General features: G+C 40.9%; 1 protein-coding gene and 1 long non-coding RNA gene across 3 annotated transcripts in view; one reads left to right on the plus strand and one right to left on the minus strand.

Annotated features, from left to right (window-relative positions):
- LOC120304603 overlaps window positions 1-11,233 on the minus strand; it is a 109,413-nt gene extending 98,180 nt beyond the window's left edge. The window contains exon 1 of the long non-coding RNA XR_005555767.1: window positions 11,162-11,233. This is a non-coding gene — a long non-coding RNA (uncharacterized LOC120304603). The remainder of the gene's footprint in view (window positions 1-11,161) is intronic.
- Window positions 1-19,180, plus strand: part of ACVR1 (activin A receptor type 1) — a 91,842-nt gene that overhangs the window by 58,152 nt on the left and 14,510 nt on the right. For both annotated transcript variants that reach the window (XM_039335382.1, XM_039335384.1), the window contains 3 exons: window positions 2,246-2,494; window positions 3,397-3,614; window positions 11,695-11,794. In XM_039335382.1, the coding sequence (XP_039191316.1) occupies window positions 2,246-2,494; window positions 3,397-3,614; window positions 11,695-11,794 (567 nt within the window). The remainder of the gene's footprint in view (window positions 1-2,245; window positions 2,495-3,396; window positions 3,615-11,694; window positions 11,795-19,180) is intronic.

Raw genomic sequence — 19,180 nt, forward strand, 5'->3', positions numbered from 1 at the left:
TCCTAAGCCTTCAGCTGGGTTTTATAAAACCTTTTCGCTTTAGGCCAATGCAACCATGTGCAAAAAAAAAAAGTTAAATCAATCAGTCAATTTCAACTTCTCGCAGAAAAAAAAAAATCTTGTAAAGTTGGAATTGATTGATTGATTGAACTTTTTAGTCCCACCCAGTCTGCCGTTACCACCGCAGCCACGCCCACCCAATGGGCCATGCCCACCCAATGGGCCACACCCACCCGGCACCTGACAAGGCATAAGTGGGTTTTGGGTTGCAGTTTGGGCACTCGGTCTCTAAAAGATTTGCCATCACTGCCTTAGGCAATGGCCGCCTTTAAGTAATGTTCTGAACCTTCTTTATGAAAGCTTAACTATGGTGAGATATGATATCAGCATCATCTACAGCAGGGCTTTTCAATCTTTTCACCCATTGTACCACTTTTAGGATATGGCAACATCCAAGTACTATCAGTCGCCTAGCAAGGTGTCAAAAACTTGACCCCCCCAAAAAAGAAAAAAAGTGATAAAGTACAGGTAGTCCTCGACTTACAACAGTTCCCTTAGTGACTGTTCAAAGTTACAATGGCCCTGAAAAAAAGTGCCCCCCAAGCTACAGCTGAGCAAGACAACTGCCTGCCCACCCGGCGGCGCTCTTCCTCCTATCCGAGGTTTTCATTGTTGTGAACATTTCTGTTGAGTATTGGCAGTGGGGGTGGTGTGGGGGGTGTTTGGTTTTTATTCCCCCCATCTGCTGGGTGGTTGCAGTAGGTTTTGGTCACTTCACATGATCCTGGGACACTGTGACCATCATAAATATGAATCAGTTGCCAAGCATCTGAATGTAAATCACAAGATCCTGGAGATGCTGCAACATTCTAGCTGATCGGTGCTTCTTCAGGGCTTAGCAGAAGCACCAGGATCAGCGCCGGGCTCCAGCTGGAGCCAGGCGCTGATCCTGGCGCTTCCCCTGAGCCCTGACAGCCCCGAAGAAGCTCTGATCAGTTGGAAAGTGGCTTTGATCCTGGTGGTTTCGCTGAGCCCTGACAGCCCTGCAGCTCCAGCCATCTCTCGCTCAGGCTTGTGCGGTGCTGCCATCGGTTCAGCTCATTCCCCTCCCCCGCTACCACTTTTCCAGGATGTTCGCGTACCACCTGCCAGGTGCCAAAAGCCCTGATCTACAGTACGTTTTGCAAATGATGACAAGCTAGGATTAGAATCTACGGGTGGATTCACATATATTGAACCATTGTCTGTCCAATTATTATTGAATAAGTCTTAATGCACATAAGCCTCTGTGCCTAAAACAAGAAAATTATACATTATGGCTCAGTATGAATCAAGCTTGGGTTTTGATGGTGGTTTTTACAATGGATGTCCAGTTACATATATTGTATTCACACATCGTATGACGGGGTCAGGTTTGGCGTATGGAGGCTTAGAGTATTGTTTGAACATAGACAATTGTGACATGATTAAACCTTAAAATGAATTTTTAGACATTAGGTCTAATATGATGTTGCGTTTTGCTTTTTCATCCGGAAAACTAAAAGAATTTATACGATATATCCCTGCCTGTTTATATTTTACTGATACTGAATTCTACACTTTTTGATGGAAAATTGAAGCGAAGGAATCTAGCAAGCATAGATACCTCTTCTAAGTGACTTTGCTTACATGTCATATTATACCATGGAGTGATTAAGGACAGCTTGTTGAGTAAACCTCAATTGACCATGAGTTCAAGTCCTGCATTAGCCATGAAAGATGGCTGGGTGACTTTGGGCCAGTCATTCTCTCTCAGCCCAACCCATCTCCCGGGGTTATTGTTTTGGGGAAAGTAGGAGGAGGAAGGTTTGTTGGAAATGTCTTGAGTTATTTGTAAAAATAATAAAGGCAGGATACAAATAAACAAATAAAAATAAATCAGGTTTTCACCTATATTAAATTTGAAACAGTGGTTTGCTACCCTTGTGCTCAGCCAAAACCAAACAAAGCACATTTTGGCTTCACACGGTGTCTGCCTAATTTAACCTTAAAACATAAGCTCAGCAGAGTATACACAAATGCTGAACAGTTTGCATTTTCATGGAACGCTAATGCTCTATACTTGGATCAAGGGAGAAATGGATCCTGCAAAATGTCCACGAAATTGAAGAACCAAACTATTATTTTTTTATTTTTGGACGAAATGATTCAGAACGTTTGCATGCGTGTGACTTAATAAAAACGGTCTTTTTCCTCTTCTCCACAGACGACGAGACTGACTATGAATGTGTGTGTGAAGGCATGTCATGTGTGAACGGAGTCCGCTGCAGAGGGCATAGGTGCTTCTCCTCCTTGAGCATCAATAATGGAGAAAGGGTTTATCAGAAGGGCTGCTTCAAAGTTTATGAGCAAGGGAAGATGACGTGCCGAACGCCTCCATCTTCAGATCAAGCAGTGGAATGCTGTCAAGGGGATCTGTGCAACATTAACATAACAGCAGAGCTGCCAGTGAAAGGTAAAACTTCTTGATTATGTTTTTAAGGGCGCCTCAAAGAGGGAGACCCTTTTACTGTTTAGTCTTTCCTTGTTTGTTCAACAGCCTTCACAGGAGATCCTAGATCTGCATGCTTGCTCAGGTAGTGAGTTTGGGCAGTGCTCCTGCTTTCTGCCCCCTACCAGCCTGATAAGGAAAAAAAAAATTGCTGTAAATTGCTTGTGAATTCATGAGTGAGGGATCACAGCTCACAGTTGGGGAACCCTGATTTACATATATCAGTGAATAATGATGAGTTACAAATTTAGAACACAGTCACATGTGTCTGAGAGCAATAAACAACTGGAACATAAAAATGGTATCTTCCTCTACCACATTTTTTAACTACTGTTAGTTTGTCGCTTAAAAAAACAAAACAAATGTACAAGCCACTGTTTCTACCAGCAGAAGAAAAGTTTCCCACCTTTTGAGTAGAGCAAAAGACACAAGTGTCCAAGCAGGAAACTGGTGATCAGCATAACTTGACAAGCAAGACTTGATCTTACTAAGGGATGTTTTTACAGACTCCCAAGATGAATGGAATATCTGGAGAGAATGACTTTGTACTTTTTGCTTGCTTGCTTTTTCTCACTGATAGCACCGTAACTCCTTATTGCACCGGGTTTGCCATGCTGCATGTGAATTTGAGTATCCATGAGAAATTTTTGTACACCACTTTTTGCCCCCTGTTGCCAAAACCCTGGGTATCCTTTTCCAGAGAGCGGCAGGAGAAAAAGTACGTGGTTTGATCTTCTTTCTGAGTACTCTTCTGTTGCAAAGGGAAACACTTTCTTCTTTTTAGTCTTGCTCTTCAGCCATCTTTCTCAAAGCCATTTGCATCTAGCTTTTGCTAATTGTATTTTTTGTTGTCTCTCTTTGTGAAGGGCATCCATCGCAAGGGGAAGCCATGGGTCACACCATGGAAATGCTTGTCATTTTCATACTGGCTCCCACTATGGTGCTGATCGTATTTTCGGCAGCCGCAGTGCTGATCATCAGAAAGATTCGGCAGCGCCATATGGAAAGGCTGAACTCCAGGGACGCAGAATATGGCACAATTGAAGGGCTCATAGCCTCGAACGTTGGTGATAGCACATTGGCAGTGAGTAATCCTTGTCTTATGATCTGTTGCTAAGCATTTAATAGCACTCCCATGTTTTTCTTTCTAATCAGATTGCCCAAAATGTGGTGTGTAAAATATGGAGCACTGCCTAGTCCCCTTTCATACTTTCTGTACAGAACAGTGCCAGAACAAACCTTAGTAAAGCAGTCAGGGATGTGGTACGTAGGGAGATTTGGGGAAAACTGAAACACATTTAGGTGAAAGAATCGTTAAGTAGTTTTGCTCAAGCCTAACATCAAGGGCAGTTCCAAGAGTTAAGTTGGCACTGCCCTGAATGACTTAGAAGAAAAACAGGTTCTTACTTAGTAACCCAATTTTCCAAGTATATCCAGTCTTCATGTAGTGAGAACCTCAGTTAGCAATCATTTGTAAATACCATGGTAATAAAAGATTCATTTTCTGACCAATGTGCACATTTACAGCCAAAATGTACGTGCTTGACAGCAACACACATCAGAGTAGGGGTAATGCTAGTGTAGCTGTATGAGAGAAGTTTATCTGAACGAGACAGCAGCAACCAATGATCTTCACAGCATATCTCTCTCTCTCTCTCTCTCTCTCTCTCTCTCTCTCTCTCTCTCTCTCTCTCTCTCTCTCTCTCTCTCGTTCACTTGTTCATTTAGTGACCATTTTGCTTAATGACCTGGTCACTAAACGAGGAGTGAGTGTGCATACAGTTAAAAGCTGCATGTGAGAAATAATGCAGCTTTCATTGATCGGGATCACACAATTCCCTAAATCTGGGTTAAGGGTATACAGCCCTGTTTTAAAATAAATAAATAAATAAAATTATAGTGTGATCACATAAATTCATATAGGATGCAGAGGCAAAGTTTCAGTTTTCCCAGCACACCATCAAATCCAACTGAGTCCAGCTATTGTGTTAGCCAAATCCAGCCTGCGTATGGGGATGCAGCAAGGATACTATTGTAAAATAATAATGATGATGATGATGTCATTAGGACCAATAGGCTATGAAAACGATGTTATCTGTTTCTTTTGATCCTTTTATGGTTGCCCTTGGAGCACCCTCTAGGAATTAGGAAGAATCTGGATTAGCATATTGTTGATACAGTCTGGGTACAACCTAGAGTGCAGTCGAAAAGCACTTAGGTTTTTGCACGCTCACTTTAGGTATACAACCTTTTGATCAATAAACCTGTGTACTGGCTGTGGGAACGACACCTGTGACATGCCAGGTAGATTTTTCCCTATAGGAGGATTTTTGCTCTTTTTTTATTGGCAGTGGGCAGGAGTAAAAATGTTTGGAGCTCCCTGGAAAACCTCCAGCATGTTACTTAAAAGCATACTTCAAAGCCAGGGCCACTTGGACACAAGAGTGGCTAAAACTAACACTGCACGTTTGGTTATAAACTGGAAAAGAGATCTTTCCAGATTTCAATGAAATGCCTTTTCTGGATTTTGTCTTAATGTTTCTTATATTGCAAGGGGTGAGGACTATGTGAGAAATCTCCAGATTATGTCAACCCCAACTATAATCAGAGGTGGGCATTTGGCAATAGCTGAACACTTTCAAGGTAGTCATCCATTGCAACTGTTATTTAAAACCTGTTATATTCTTGAGAGTTGTCTTGGTTTTTTGACTACTGAAAGGAATTGCGGATGAAGGAAAATAAGACGTCTGTGAAGGGGTCCTAGGTATCTTACTTCGAGATAAACAAGCTATAATCCTCATGAAAGGCCTATTGTAGAAAAGGTCATCGCTGACCTTCACCAATGACTGGAAACCTCTTACGGACTTTGCGTGAGGAAGAAAATGACTTTGTGGTTTATATTTCTGATGATTAGAAAGAATAGGTTATAGAAAAAGGGGAATTATAATGAAAGCCTGGTTTACTTAGAAATATATATTTATAATTGCTGACTGGAACATTGGAACCCATCTCTCTCTCTCTCTCTCTCTCTCTCACTCTCTCACTCTCTCTCTCTCTCACTCTCTCACTCTCTCTCTCTCACACACACACACACTCACACCCACTGAATTTCTGTGTTTTTAATTCTTTTTTCCATCTTTTTTTTATTTTCTTTTTTCACACTTACCTTGCTATATTTTTCTTTGAATGTATTTCTTATTATCTACTTAAACTCTATTAATAAAATTATTTTCAAAAATGAAAGGGCCACAATGATATGGCATCATGACCCCCCAGGTGTCCACAGATCACAGGTTGAGAACCACTGACTTAAAGGATGGGAACTAGCTTGGAGCGTAGCATTGGGCCCTAAGGGTTTGTGAACTTCATGAAAAGCCTCTAACGATAATGTTTTTTACCATAGATTTTTTTTTCCTTGTAGAGGCAGCTTTCCTGTTGTAGTAACTTTATGTGATCATAGTTGGCTGTTATTAGCAGCAAACAGGTAGTGTTTCCATGGTTACTGTAAGGTATCTCAGAAGCGTCCTTAAGAGACTAGGCTGCACAGTCACATCCCTGTGGGGCAGGGTATATTCTGTTTAATGAGGTCCAGGGAGCCATAATGACTGTCTAGCGAAAGAGGAACTGAATATTTGAATCCTTCCTATTCTTATCAGATTTCTGCTCCAGCATGCTTTGCTTTCCCACATCATAGTTAACCCCATGGATATCCTTCCTTTCTGAGAAGGCGGCAGTGTATATATATGGAAGAAGGGAAAGGAGTGAAAGAAAACATACAGATGGCACCTAGCAGGTGTAGGAGAAGCATGGCTGAAAGAAAATTTCTACAAAATCTATTGTTCTGGTAATGGAACAGTCTAGAGAATTCTGGAATGTTCCATGTGTCCCTGGTCAATCTGGCCAACAATCCATTTCAGGGGTGGTCTGGCAACTTCCGCAAGTTAAAAGGGAGAAAGGGTGAACATTATAAATGCTTTTGACTCCGAAGCTTTCAGAAAATGGCCAACTGACTCCATAACAGATTTGTATGTCCAGAACAGGCTTTGCACATAGTATCTCTCCACATACAACTTGTGAAGAGGAATTCCGTTTGAAGAGAATAGAGAAATTTTGGAGACAGTAATATGGCCCAAGTAGTATAGTATAAGGAAATTGCATTTGACGGGAAGCAGCTGTGGAAGAGGAATACAAGTAGTCCTCAACATAGGACTACAATGGGGGGGGCAGAATTTCCATTGTTAAGCAGGGTAGTTGTTAAGTGAGTCGTGGCCAGTTTTATGACCTTTTTTTGGCCTGGTGGGTAAACAAATCATTGCCGTTGTTGTGTGAATCATGTCGTTAAATGAAATCAGCTACTCCTGTTGACTTCGCTTGGTAGAAAAAGACTGGTTGGGAAGGTCACAAAATGCAACCATGTGGCCCCCGGATGCTGTACCCATCATAAATACATGCCAGTTGCCAAGCATCCAAATTTTGATCAATGCCGTTGTAACTTCGAACGGTCTCTAAACCAGGGGTATCAAACTGCCAGTCCGCGGGCCGGATGCGTCATGGCGAAACTGCGCCCACCCCATTGCCAGCAATGGCAAAAAAAGTCATGATACGTTGCAACACATCACATGACGCTGCGAGTTTGACACCCCTGCGCTAAACAAACGGTTTTCCATGATTGAACCAAATGAGCCTGGGCAAAAAATTCTCCCTGGGTTTCCTTGACGGGTCCATTTGGCAACCAGCTGTGCAATTGAAGTTCTAAGGTTGTATGATGGTTGCTGTTAGCTTCCTTCAGCTTTTAGTTTTATATATTTTATAAAATTAAGAGAATTGACTTCATTTTTGAGTTCAAGCCTCCAAGGCAGCTAAAGCGAATTCTGAGAATCCCTGATTTCCATGAAATTACTTCGGCAAGGTTTGGTCTCTCTCCACAAAACAAAGCCAAGTATGTAGGATGGCTAAACAAACTTTATTAATTTATCATTCCTCCGAGATCTTAAGGTTGCATACATTTTATCCTCAAAACTCTCCTAAATAGAGTATGGGCAGAAAGATATTGACTGATCCAAATCACCCAGATATTTTCAGCAATGGAGAGTTGAACTACCCTTTTAGGCCAGTATATTAATTTCTCATCTGGCTTTAGACCAGGGGTCTTCAAACTCGGCCCCTTTTATGACTCATGGGCTTCAACTCCCAGAATTCCTCAGTCAGGCATGCTGACTGAGGAATTCTGGGAGTTGAAGTCCATGAGCCATAAAAGGGCCGAGTTTGAAGACCCCTGCTTTAGACCATCTTAATATAACATAGATTAATTTGGTCAGATACTCAGTTTGTTGAGTTCCAGTTAGAGTTTTTATTAGGGTTTAGGTTAATATTTGCCTCCATCAACCTTTGGCCCATTTCTCTCAAAAATTGTGAGCTTGTTTTGAGAGTTATAGTGCATGCATGCTCCAGTTTGGGAGACAGTTCTTGTATATTCCTTGATCTGTGCCATTCTTTCTCCCCCTTCCTGCTTTGCTTTCAAATAAATTGCTTTGCTGCCCCCTTGTGACCATGTCAATATGACTTAAAATAACATGATTTATGACATAAGGTTGAGTCAATACTTTCTCTAGTCTGACCTGACAATTTTTTTCAAATAAACATCTTTTATCAAAATGCTAAACTCAGAATGTTTTCTGAGCTATCACATCTGGTCTTCTGAGATTTGTAACAGCTTTTATGCACGGTACATTAATAGTTAGGTTTGGACAGCTTTAAACAAATCTAATGAAAAGAATGAAATCCAGGAATAACATTCCTTTCAGGGCTCCCGAATGGATATTTCTTCAGGAACAAAATTACTGGGCAAGACACAATATTCATTGAAATTCATTGCATCTCTTCTGTCTGGCAGACCTCCTAAATCGAAATCTGACAACTAGGTGGTTATTAAAGCAAGCCTTTTTTTATATGTCTTAAATGAATGGGAATGTTAAATTACCATATGTATTGGAGGATATAGCAAGATTGTTCATTGGACTTTGCGATGAGGGTCTTAATTTATTTTCTAGTAAAGGATAATTGTATAAAACACATTTAGATTGGTATGAAGAGTTGTGTACAACCTCAGAACACAAAATACAAAAAGAATACAAAGGCATGGCAAAATACCTAGTAGCATTGGGGGGGGGGAGCACACAAGTGAAAGTGAAATAGCACAGTAATTGGGAGTGGGTGGGTATTGAGTTAAATGAGAATATTTGGCAGGTTGATTTTACCGGTTGAACAAAATGGCAATCTCAACAAAACATTTGAAGGCTTTGCAAAACTTGTTTTTGAGACATTTAAAATGGAATAACATGAAGAATTTAGTAACATATTTATGCTGAAGATGCGTGGGTTCGAGGGCAGACAATTTTCATCTGTGGTGGGTGTGAAAAAAATGGAAGCATATTGAAAGGAGGCGGTTGATATCATGAAAAGATTCACTACGTGTGCTGTCTCCATAGTGCCTAAAATTGCTTACAGGATATATCAATGATACAGCAACAAAAAAATATGCCAGAAATAATGTCTAAACGCCTCACTATGGTAAGAATAATAATGTCTTCTCTACCAGTCAAGTTACTTTTAACATTAATGATTTAGATGAATAGAAGGTGGACTTTACTAACTATGGTAAATTAATTCGTAGAAGAATCAAGCAATACTCTGATGTCATTTAGTTTTACTTTATATATAATATGAAATATTGTAATTTTAAAGCTGTTTCAATTTTGTAAGTTTAGGTAGGCAGACAGGCAGACAGACAGACAGACAGACAGAGCTGGCTTATTGCAAAGCTCTTGCATGTGAGGTGCTCCACTGAAGCTTCATAAGAATTCTTAGACCATAAAAAGAATTGTTGGTTGCTTCCAGCAATTTTTGAAGCATGTTTATGCAGGATATCAGCAGGCTGCAATGTTTTTGCTTTTATAGTATGGTTTTGTTAATGATTCTTAGCATATCTATTATATTTAAATTCATATTAAATTGTAATATGACAAAGCAACATTGCAATATTTACATTCTGACATGAATATACAGAATGTAACTTGTGTATGTAATGCCTACCTCTATAAATGTATTGTTATAAACTATAGAGCCTCAATATGTATCTCCAAAATAATGAGATTGATCAGTGTTTTTATGATTTTTAAATTGCATTAAATAGGAAGGATTTTCAGAATTGAGTAATACTTTGCATTTGAAATCTGAATAAACAGTTGGAAAGAATTACATTTCATTATCATCTGTCTCTAGCATCCACGAAAGGCAATTGTGTTTCTGTTTGGCAGATTTCTAATAAAATACAATCTGTTTGCAATTTTCTACAATTGCACGGTAATATAATTTGCAGTTTTGGAAAATTTGGAAGTATCAACTTCCTGTTCATTTAAGAAAGACCATCATTTTCTGTAAAATAAAAAAAAAAGAGAGAGAGAGAGAGAGAAATTGGCAGTGGGTTCAAGATTAGTAAGCAGGAAATGAGAACTGTATACCTAAATCATTGAAATGATGATATGATACTGAAAAATTTAGTTACAACTGTGATCAAGTAAAAAGCTAGCAAGAATGTCTATTACATCAGTAACTCAATAGATACTGAAAAATAATTACACAAGCTTGTCACCTGAGAACTAAGGCTTACTGAGTTCAGTAGAATTCATTTCCCAATAAACATGTATAAGATTGCAATGTTTATCTATATGCTGCTAAAACTTTCATCATGACCTTTAACTGGGCAAAACAGTGCATCATAGGGCACCAAGTTTTGAATCTTACAGAATGTGTTCAAAATCCAGGACCCTGAGGGAATGAAAATGGTTAAATTGTGGCTGTTTCAGTATTACTGACTGCTGCTGGGATCACATGATCTTCATTGTTTTGTAACAATTTCCCAGCCAATCTCGCAATCCCTTGCTCCCTCCCCCAGTCTACAGCTGCCACTTACCTGGAAGGGAAGGAAAGGGAAAAGAGAGGAACAGGGAGGAAGGAACTGCCACGCTGCCTTCCTGGCCCATGCCACACATGACTTGTGCTATCCCCCTGCACTTTCCCCCTGCACCATCCCTGATTTGTGCTGCCACCACCAGCACCCCGTGCCTTCCCTGACTCATATAGAACCTTTAGCACTTCTCAAAGGACCTTTCCTGACCTGTGCCGCTCTTCTGCACATCTTTCCTGACCTACACAGCAACTCTTGCTCGCCCCCATACATCCTTCTAGGCCCATGCCATCCCTATGGGCCTTCCCTGACCAACGCAGCACTTGTTGCTGCGTTGCACATCCCCACGCTCCATTCCCAGCCCATGACATCTCCACATCCAATATTCCTGACCTGCATGGCACTTTTCACATAATCTCAAGTATCTCCACCTTTTCCAACCTACACCATTGCACCACCACGTACCATTCCTGAGTGGTATGGCAACTCTCACACTCATGACCCCCACACACCCTTCTTGACCTGTGCCATTCCCTTGTGCACTTTTCTCAACTCGCACACCATGCCTTGCACATCTCTACAAGACTGTTCCCAACCTGTAGCACCCACCTGCATCCTCTCCCCAACCCCCTTGCTCCCTCCCTCACCCGTCATCAGCCACTTACCTGCCTCCTGACCTTGGGCTTTCTACTTCATGCTGACATGCCCATTGACTTTCTCCCTGCAAGCTTCCCACAAGCAAAGTAAATGGGGAAGCTGGCAGGAATTCGGTGGAGGGAGGGAGGGAGGGAGGGAGGGAGGGAGGGAGGGAGGAAGGAATTTCTGATGCTTCCTGCCAGCTTCTCACAAGGAAAATCAATGAGGAATATAGAATAACAGAGTTGAAAGGGGCAGAGTTGGAAGGAAGCCCATTGGAAGTTGTTCCCGCTCCCACTGCTTTTTTGCCAATCACCTGTGGTCATTCTGTTTCTCTGTTTAGGTATGGAAATATCTCTGAAAAGATGATCCAATGGATTACAGTTTATCAGGGGTGCTCTATAAACAAGACCTGTCTGTCCATCCATCCTAGTACTAAATGTTCTGAACTAGTAATCCATGTTTGTCCAATAAGAAAAAGGTTCCCTGAAGAGATAGAATGGCACGAATGCTTGCTTCTATTGCCGTGAATCCCCTAATAATGTTTGTTATTTCTACACAGGACCTGTTGGACCATTCCTGTACCTCTGGAAGTGGCTCAGGGCTGCCTTTTCTGGTACAAAGAACAGTGGCTCGGCAGATTAGCCTGTTGGAGTGTGTAGGTTAGTCATTGTGTGACTTGTTCATCAGGAATAGCTCTGAGCAATGAGACTTGGACAAATGTTAAAGCAGTCATGCCAGACTCCAGATTATTTAATTCTACCTCCTTTCTTTTAGCTTAAGGAAGATTGTGCTAGATCAGGGGTAGGCAACCTTGGCTTTGTTATGACCCATGGACTTCAACTCCCAGAATTCCTGAGCCAGCATGGCTCAGCTTAGAAACCTCTCCCTTTCCCCTCAGCATGGCTTGCTCAGGAATTCTGGGAGTTGAGGTCCACGAGTCATAAAAGAGCCAAGGTTGCCTACTCCTGTGCTAGATGAAAATAGGTGGATCACTTTTTATTTCAAACGGAGTGGATCCAAATGGTGGACTTCCACCATTATGAGTTGCTTCACAAGGCTACCCAGAAGAAAAGCAGAACATTTTTTTTCTTCTCTGCTTTTCCTGAATGTGAAGTATTTGGAATTAAGTCTAAAAAATTGGCAAGGTTCAGTCTCAAGGGGAAAAAGTGACAAAAAGGAATCTACTGAGTATCGATTTTTCTCTGCTGTTGTATATTTTCATTTTTGTATTTAGGATGTAATTGTTTTTATTCTATTTGTTATTGCTCGCTGCCCAGAGCCGGTTTTTTTGAGGTAGACATCTTTACAAATGGATTAAATAAAATAAATACAGACAATCCCTGGGTTAAGAACGAGATCCATTTCCAAGTGTCTCCTTACATAGAATTTGTATGTAAGTCAAGTACATTAAAAACATGAAAACAATTAAAACAATAAATATATATATATGATCATTGAATAAAACTATTGTCATGGATGCTAATATAGCCAAGAAATGGGACCCGTAACACACTTGAGCCTCCAGGCCCGGGTGCATAGCCGAGTCATCAGGGACTTATGAAGGGCCAACCGAGTTGGAGTCATCCTAATCTCTGAAGGGAGGATGTTCCTGAGGGCAGGGACTACAGCACAGAAGGCATATTTCCTGATCTTGGCCAACCCACTCCTTGGCTGAGGAGATCTGTAAAATGCCCATCCTGCTGGACCAAATTAGGCAGGTAGAAATGACTTGGAGAAGACAGTCCCTTAGGTAACCATGTGCCAAGCCATGCTTTAAAAGTGACAACTGGCACCTTGAGTTTCACTCAGAAACACACCGGCAGCCAATGCAGTTCAGGTGCTATGCAGTGGTGTTAAACGTGTTTCAAATATCTGACAGCTTTTACTACAGTACCCATGCTTTCTGCAGCAGTTGAGGCTTCCTAATGCTATTAAAGGCAGCCCCCCCCCCCGTAAGATGTTTTGGTGTGGAGAAATTGCTGAAATTGCATCCTTCCTCCTTTCTGTATTCTTCCTGGTGCAATTTCTGTCACCCCAAGAACGAAAGGAGTTTTCAGTGCTTAAATCACAGGAGCAGCACGGATGCTATTCCAGTGGGTTTTTCATACGGCAGCTCTTGTGGGGGTCACTCCAGGGTCTGTTTCCTGTATTAGTAATGCTCTCACTTTTTCAGTTTTTTTGGGCGGGTTGTTACTGAATGTAACAAACAATATTAAACTTTGCAATTAACTAGGAACGCTCATAGTTTTAAAAGGACAAGTCATAAAGACTTTCTAATATTTTTCCATGATTTAGCACAGTGTTTCTCAACCTTGACAATTTTAAGGCATGTGGACTTCAACTCCCAGAATGCCACAGCCAGCATTGCTGGCTGTGGAATTCTGGGAGTTGAAGTCCACATGCCTTAAAATTGTCAAGATTGAGAAACACTGATTTAGCAGGTTGAATAGGTATAATCTTGGGAATAGAGAATCCTTACATGATCTTAGCTAGCTTTTTTTAAATATATGCACGGCACTCACCTTTATCTACAAATATTAGAAAACGACTGTAGCTCTGCATAGCCTTGGAACTTGGTCTTTTCCTAAGATAGACAGCATCTGTTTTTAGAGACGAAATGGTTAGCCTCTATTACGTTACTATTTTTGGATAGGAAGTCAGGAATCCCTCATAGGGGCCACGTGTCTCTTTTCCTTGAAACACATCTGTTGTTGAGGAACATGTGCCAAATATGAAGAAACGGGAGACTCCAATCTGATGTATGTTTCTGAGAAACAGAGCAGGTGGCACTGCACTGAATTAAACTTGTTTAGGTGGACCAGAGATACTCTATGTCAGTTTCTTATTCAAGACATATTTGCCCCCTTTGGAGGTGGGGTGGGCGTACAGGAGGGGATAAGTATCATTCTTTTGTAATGATCTTCACCGGTGTCGTATTAAAAAAAACAGTCATTGAGTCTCCAGGTACCTCCATCGGGCAAGGCAAATTATAATTCAGTGGGAGAATGTTTGCTTTACACCAGTTTTTAAGAAGAGACTGAACAGCCGTTTGTCCGAAATGGTATAGCGTTTCCTGCCCGAGCAGGAGGTTGGACTAGATGACTCCAAGATCCCTTCCAATTCTATTATTATTATTATTATTATTTTCAAAGTATGTTGGAATAAGAGTTGGAGAATCATGGAAGTGATTGTCCATGATTAATTAGTTTGGAGTTTAATCAACGAGTCACCTACATCTAACTTCATTCTCAGGTTTTAGAACAGTGGTTCTCAACCTTTCTAATGCCGCGACCCCATAATACAGTTCCCCATGTTGTGGTGACCCCCCAACCACTTATACATCACCGGGTGCCAGGGGCGTGGCCAAAGAAAAGGAAAAATGGCGGACAGCCTTGTTTGGCGACCCCCGTGAAATGGTCGTTCGACCCCAAATGGGGTCCCAACCCACAGGTTGAGAACCACTGTTATAGAAAAAAGAAGCTGAGGTAGAGGTAGTCTAGCTGTTTGTCAATATCATAGTGTTTCTCAAGCCTCGGCAGTTATTAGTCCAGGTAGTCCTTGACTTACAACAGTTCGTTTAGTAACCATTCGAAGTTACAACGGCCCTGGAAAAAAATGTCGGATGACCATTTTTCACACTTACGACCGTTGCAGCCTTCCCCATGGCCATGTGATCAAAATTCAGATGCTTGGCAACTGACTCGTATTTATGACGGTTGCAGTTTCCTGGGGTGTGTGATCCCCTTTTGTGACCTTCTGACAAGCCAAGTCAGTGGGAAAGCTAGATTCACTTAACAACTTAGCTGCTGCAGTGATTCACTTAACAACTGTGGGAACACATGTCACAAAATGGGGCAAAATTCATTTAACGACTATTTCACTTAGCAACAGAAATTGTGAGCTCAATTGTGGTCGTAACTCGAGGACTACTTGTATTTGCTTGCTCAATAGAGGGAAAGGGTAGTTTAGTTGAAATTAGCCATGTCAGGGCTCATCTGGAGTGGGATGCAGCTACTTCTGGAGTTAGATTAGCCCATCTTCAGGCTTGGGCCTTATTCCTGTAAGCCAGTGGTATTCAGACTGTGAGTAGCAAGTACCCAGACTGTTGTGAGCCCATTTCAGGAGGGTTGCAGGTTGACGGGCTTGCCTACACAAAGCAATATTACTGCCAGAATGCCTTCCCACTCCAGTTAGGTAAGCCAACTGCAAAGTTTGGGTTTTCTATATTGCTGCTATAAAGATCCATAATAATAATAATAATAATAATAATAATAATAATAATAATAATAATAATAAAAACAACTGTGGCAAAAACAAGCAAGGGTAGTACCAATAGTGATAGGCACCTTGGGTGCAATCACAAAACAACTGGAGCACCACTTGAACACCATTGGCATTGACAAATTTGCCATTAGTCAATTGCAAAAGGTGGCCTTACTAGGAACTACTTCCATCCTGCGACGATATCTGTAATACCATCAAACATCCACATCTGCCTATCCCAGGTCCTGGGTAAGGACTCGATAGGTAGACAAAATGCCAAATCCAGTCTGAACATCTGGCTGACTGTGCGATGATCCATAATAATAATAATAATAATAATAATAATAATAATAATAATAATAATAATAATAATAATAATCCACCCCCAGTGAGGCACTACCTTGACGTGGTTGTGGGGCTTGTGTACTCTGAGGAAGATGAGAGCTATGCTAGAGGTTCAACCATACTGGACAGGTCTCATCAGAGGAGTCAGACAAAGAGTGTCTCTCCCATAAAAAATATGGTGAGACGTAAATTTCAGAATGCCATACCGGCTCGGACGTCGCCCGGGTTAACAAGGTCCGCACTAGATATTGGAGTTCCTGGATATCTGGTGAAAAATGGGTTACAGGACTCAGGACTGTTGGCTGAGCAACCAGGGCCAGCAGCTGCAGAACTACTGGAAGAAAAGGTGTTTACCCGTCGCAGATACACAGTGATGGAAAACAAAGAAATAATGATCTGTTACTACAGATCAAGTCCAACAAGAAGAGGATATCTAAAACGAATGCACCAGTTCTGGAAAGAACAACATCCAGAATCAGAAATAACAGAACAGAGACTAGCAGATCAACGCCGATTTATAACACGAAATAAAGTATTCACAGAAACAGAATTGGACGAACTGCAAAGGTTTACCCAGGGCAAAGAAATCAAAGCCTTACCAGAAGTAATTCAGAATGTAGAGGCAAACCAGGGGGAGTTGGCAGTGAAGGAATCTAGCAGAGATATACAACTGTTCTCATTTGGAAACCAGGCACCTCTACCTCAGGAAAGAACAAAACCCTCTAACTAAAGAAATAAAAGAATTGAAACAAAGAATAACTGAGCATCTAGAACAGCACAAAAACAACAGAATAAGGCTACCTGCATTGAAGCTTGTTCCAAAGAAACAGCTAGCACAAGCATTAAAAGATGCAAATATTGCAATATCAAGTATAAGCACCAATTCATTGCAAGAAACAAACCAACTAATGTACAGCACAGCTGCAGTTATAACAGAATACCTGGGATGCAAAATCAACAAAGAAGAAAAACAAACAAACAGTGCACCAGAAAAATGGAAGGTTAGACTAGAAAATAAGATCAGCAAGTTAAGATCACATGCAAGCAAGCTAGAACAGATGAAAGAAAAGAAGCTGAAGAACAAGAAGACCAAAGAATACCTAATCAAGAAATACCACTTAGAAACAAGGAAGATCAAGGAAGCACTGGAAATAATAAAGCAACAAATAACAGCTATAGCCAGGAAAATCAGTAGATATGAAGCTCGAATTGCAAACTATAGGCAGAACCTCCAATTTCAATCCAATCAGAAACGTTTCTACCAATCCATCAATGGAGAAACTGCAAGGAATCAGTCAGTACCTGACAAGGAAGAAACAGTGCAGTTCTGGAAGCAGATATGGGATAACCCAAAGAAATACAACAAGGATGCGGCTTGGTTAAAAGAGGTGGATGCAAATAAAACAGAAGTTGAAATGAAAGAACTAGTAATAACAACAAAAATGGTAGAAAAAAGAGCAAAGAAAATCAAAAATTGGTCAGCACCAGGTGAAGATGAACTGCATGGGTTTTGGTTGAAACATCTAACTGTTATACACCCACTCATTGCCAAGCAGTTCAACAATATACTACAAGGAGGAGAAATTGAAAAGTGGCTAACAACTGGGAAAACCTACCTAATAATGAAAAATCCAGCAAAAGGGGCAACACCAGGTAACTACAGGCCAATTACCTGCTTACCAACAACTTTCAAATTACTAACTGGTGTAGTAGCTGATGCAGTACAACAGCATCTAGTTGAAAACAATCTCTTTCCACCTGAGCAGAAAGGAAACCGCCCCAATAGCAGAGGAACAAAAGATCAACTCCTAATAGACAAAATGATCTTGGAAAACTGCAAGAGAAGGAAGACCAACCTGAATGTGGCATGGATTGACTACAAAAAGGCATTTGACTCTCTGCCACATGATTGGATAATAAAGTGCCTAGAAATAACAGGAGTCAGTAGAAACATCAGAAAATTTGTGCAAAGATCGATGGCACAATGGAAAACACAGTTGCAGATCAATGGTGAGAGGCTGGGAGAGGTTAATATCAAGAGAGGAATATTTCAAGGAGATTCATTATCACCATTACTATTTGTTATTGCACTGTTTCCTCTGTCAACAATACTGAATAACTCAGGACATGGCTATCAAACATCAAAAACATCTGCCAGACTATCCCACCTCCTTTATATGGATGATCTGAAGCTGTATGGAAAAACATCATCTGAAATAGAATCGCTGCTCAACACTGTCCGTATATATAGCCAAGATATTGTAATGGAGTTTGGCTTGGACAAATGTGCCACACTTACTATCAAACAAGGAAAAATAATGAAAACTGAAGGAATCAAGATGCCCCACGAAAATAACATTAAGAGTCTGGATGAGGAAGAGTACTACAAATACTTGGGTATCCTTCAAGCTGACAACATCAAGCACACTGAAGTCAAGAAAAAGATTAGAGGTGAATACATCAAGAGAGTGAAGAAGATCTTAAAATCCAAACTCAATGGAGGAAATACCATAAAGGCAATCAACACCTGGGCAATCCCAGTCATTAGGTACACAGCTGGAATAGTGGACTGGACTCAAGCAGAACTAAAAGCAATGGATAGGCAGACCAGAAAAATAATGACAATGAATCATGCCCTTCATCCACGCAGTGACATTGATAGACTTTATCTACCAAGGCAAATAGGTGGGCGTGGAATGCTACAAGTACATCAGATGGTTGAAGAAGAAAAAATGGCTTTGGAAGAATATCTGAAGAACAATGATGAAGATGCACTGAAATTAGTATATCAGGAAGGCTTACTACTACTGGAGAGACCAAACTGGCCTACAAGAAAGACCAAATGAAGAACAGAATAGAGGCATGGGAAGACAAAGCACTACATGGCCAATACATGAAAAAAATAGCTGGGAAAGCAGATAATAATAAAACCTGGCAATGGCTAAGAGCAGGAAAATTGAAGAAAGAGACCGAGGGACTAATTCTGGCTGCACAAGACCAAGCCTTAAGGACAAATGCATACAAAGTCAAAATTGAGAAGACAGCAACAGACAGTAAGTGCCGCCTATGCAAAGAAGCTGAAGAAACAGTGGACCACTTGGTAAGCTGTTGCAAGAAGATTGCACAGACTGATTACAAGCAGCGGCATGACAAAGTAGCAACAATGGTGCATTGGAAGATCTGCAAAAAATATCATTTGCCTGTAAGCAAAAACTGGTGGGATCATAAAATAGAGAAAGTCATAGAAAATGATAAAATTAAACTGCTCTGGGACTTCAGAATTCAAACAGACAAGCACCTGCAACATAACACCCCAGACTTAACAATTGTCGATAAGAAAGACAAAAAAGTCTGGATAGTGGACGTGGCAGTGCCTGGAGATAGCAGAATAGAAGAGAAAGAACTGGAGAAGATAACAAAATACAAAGACCTACAAA

This window comes from Crotalus tigris, unplaced genomic scaffold (genome assembly GCF_016545835.1).
Source record: "Crotalus tigris isolate CLP2741 ecotype Arizona unplaced genomic scaffold, ASM1654583v1 scf7180000017641.3106099, whole genome shotgun sequence".
NCBI classification, from domain to species: Eukaryota; Metazoa; Chordata; class Lepidosauria; order Squamata; family Viperidae; genus Crotalus; species Crotalus tigris.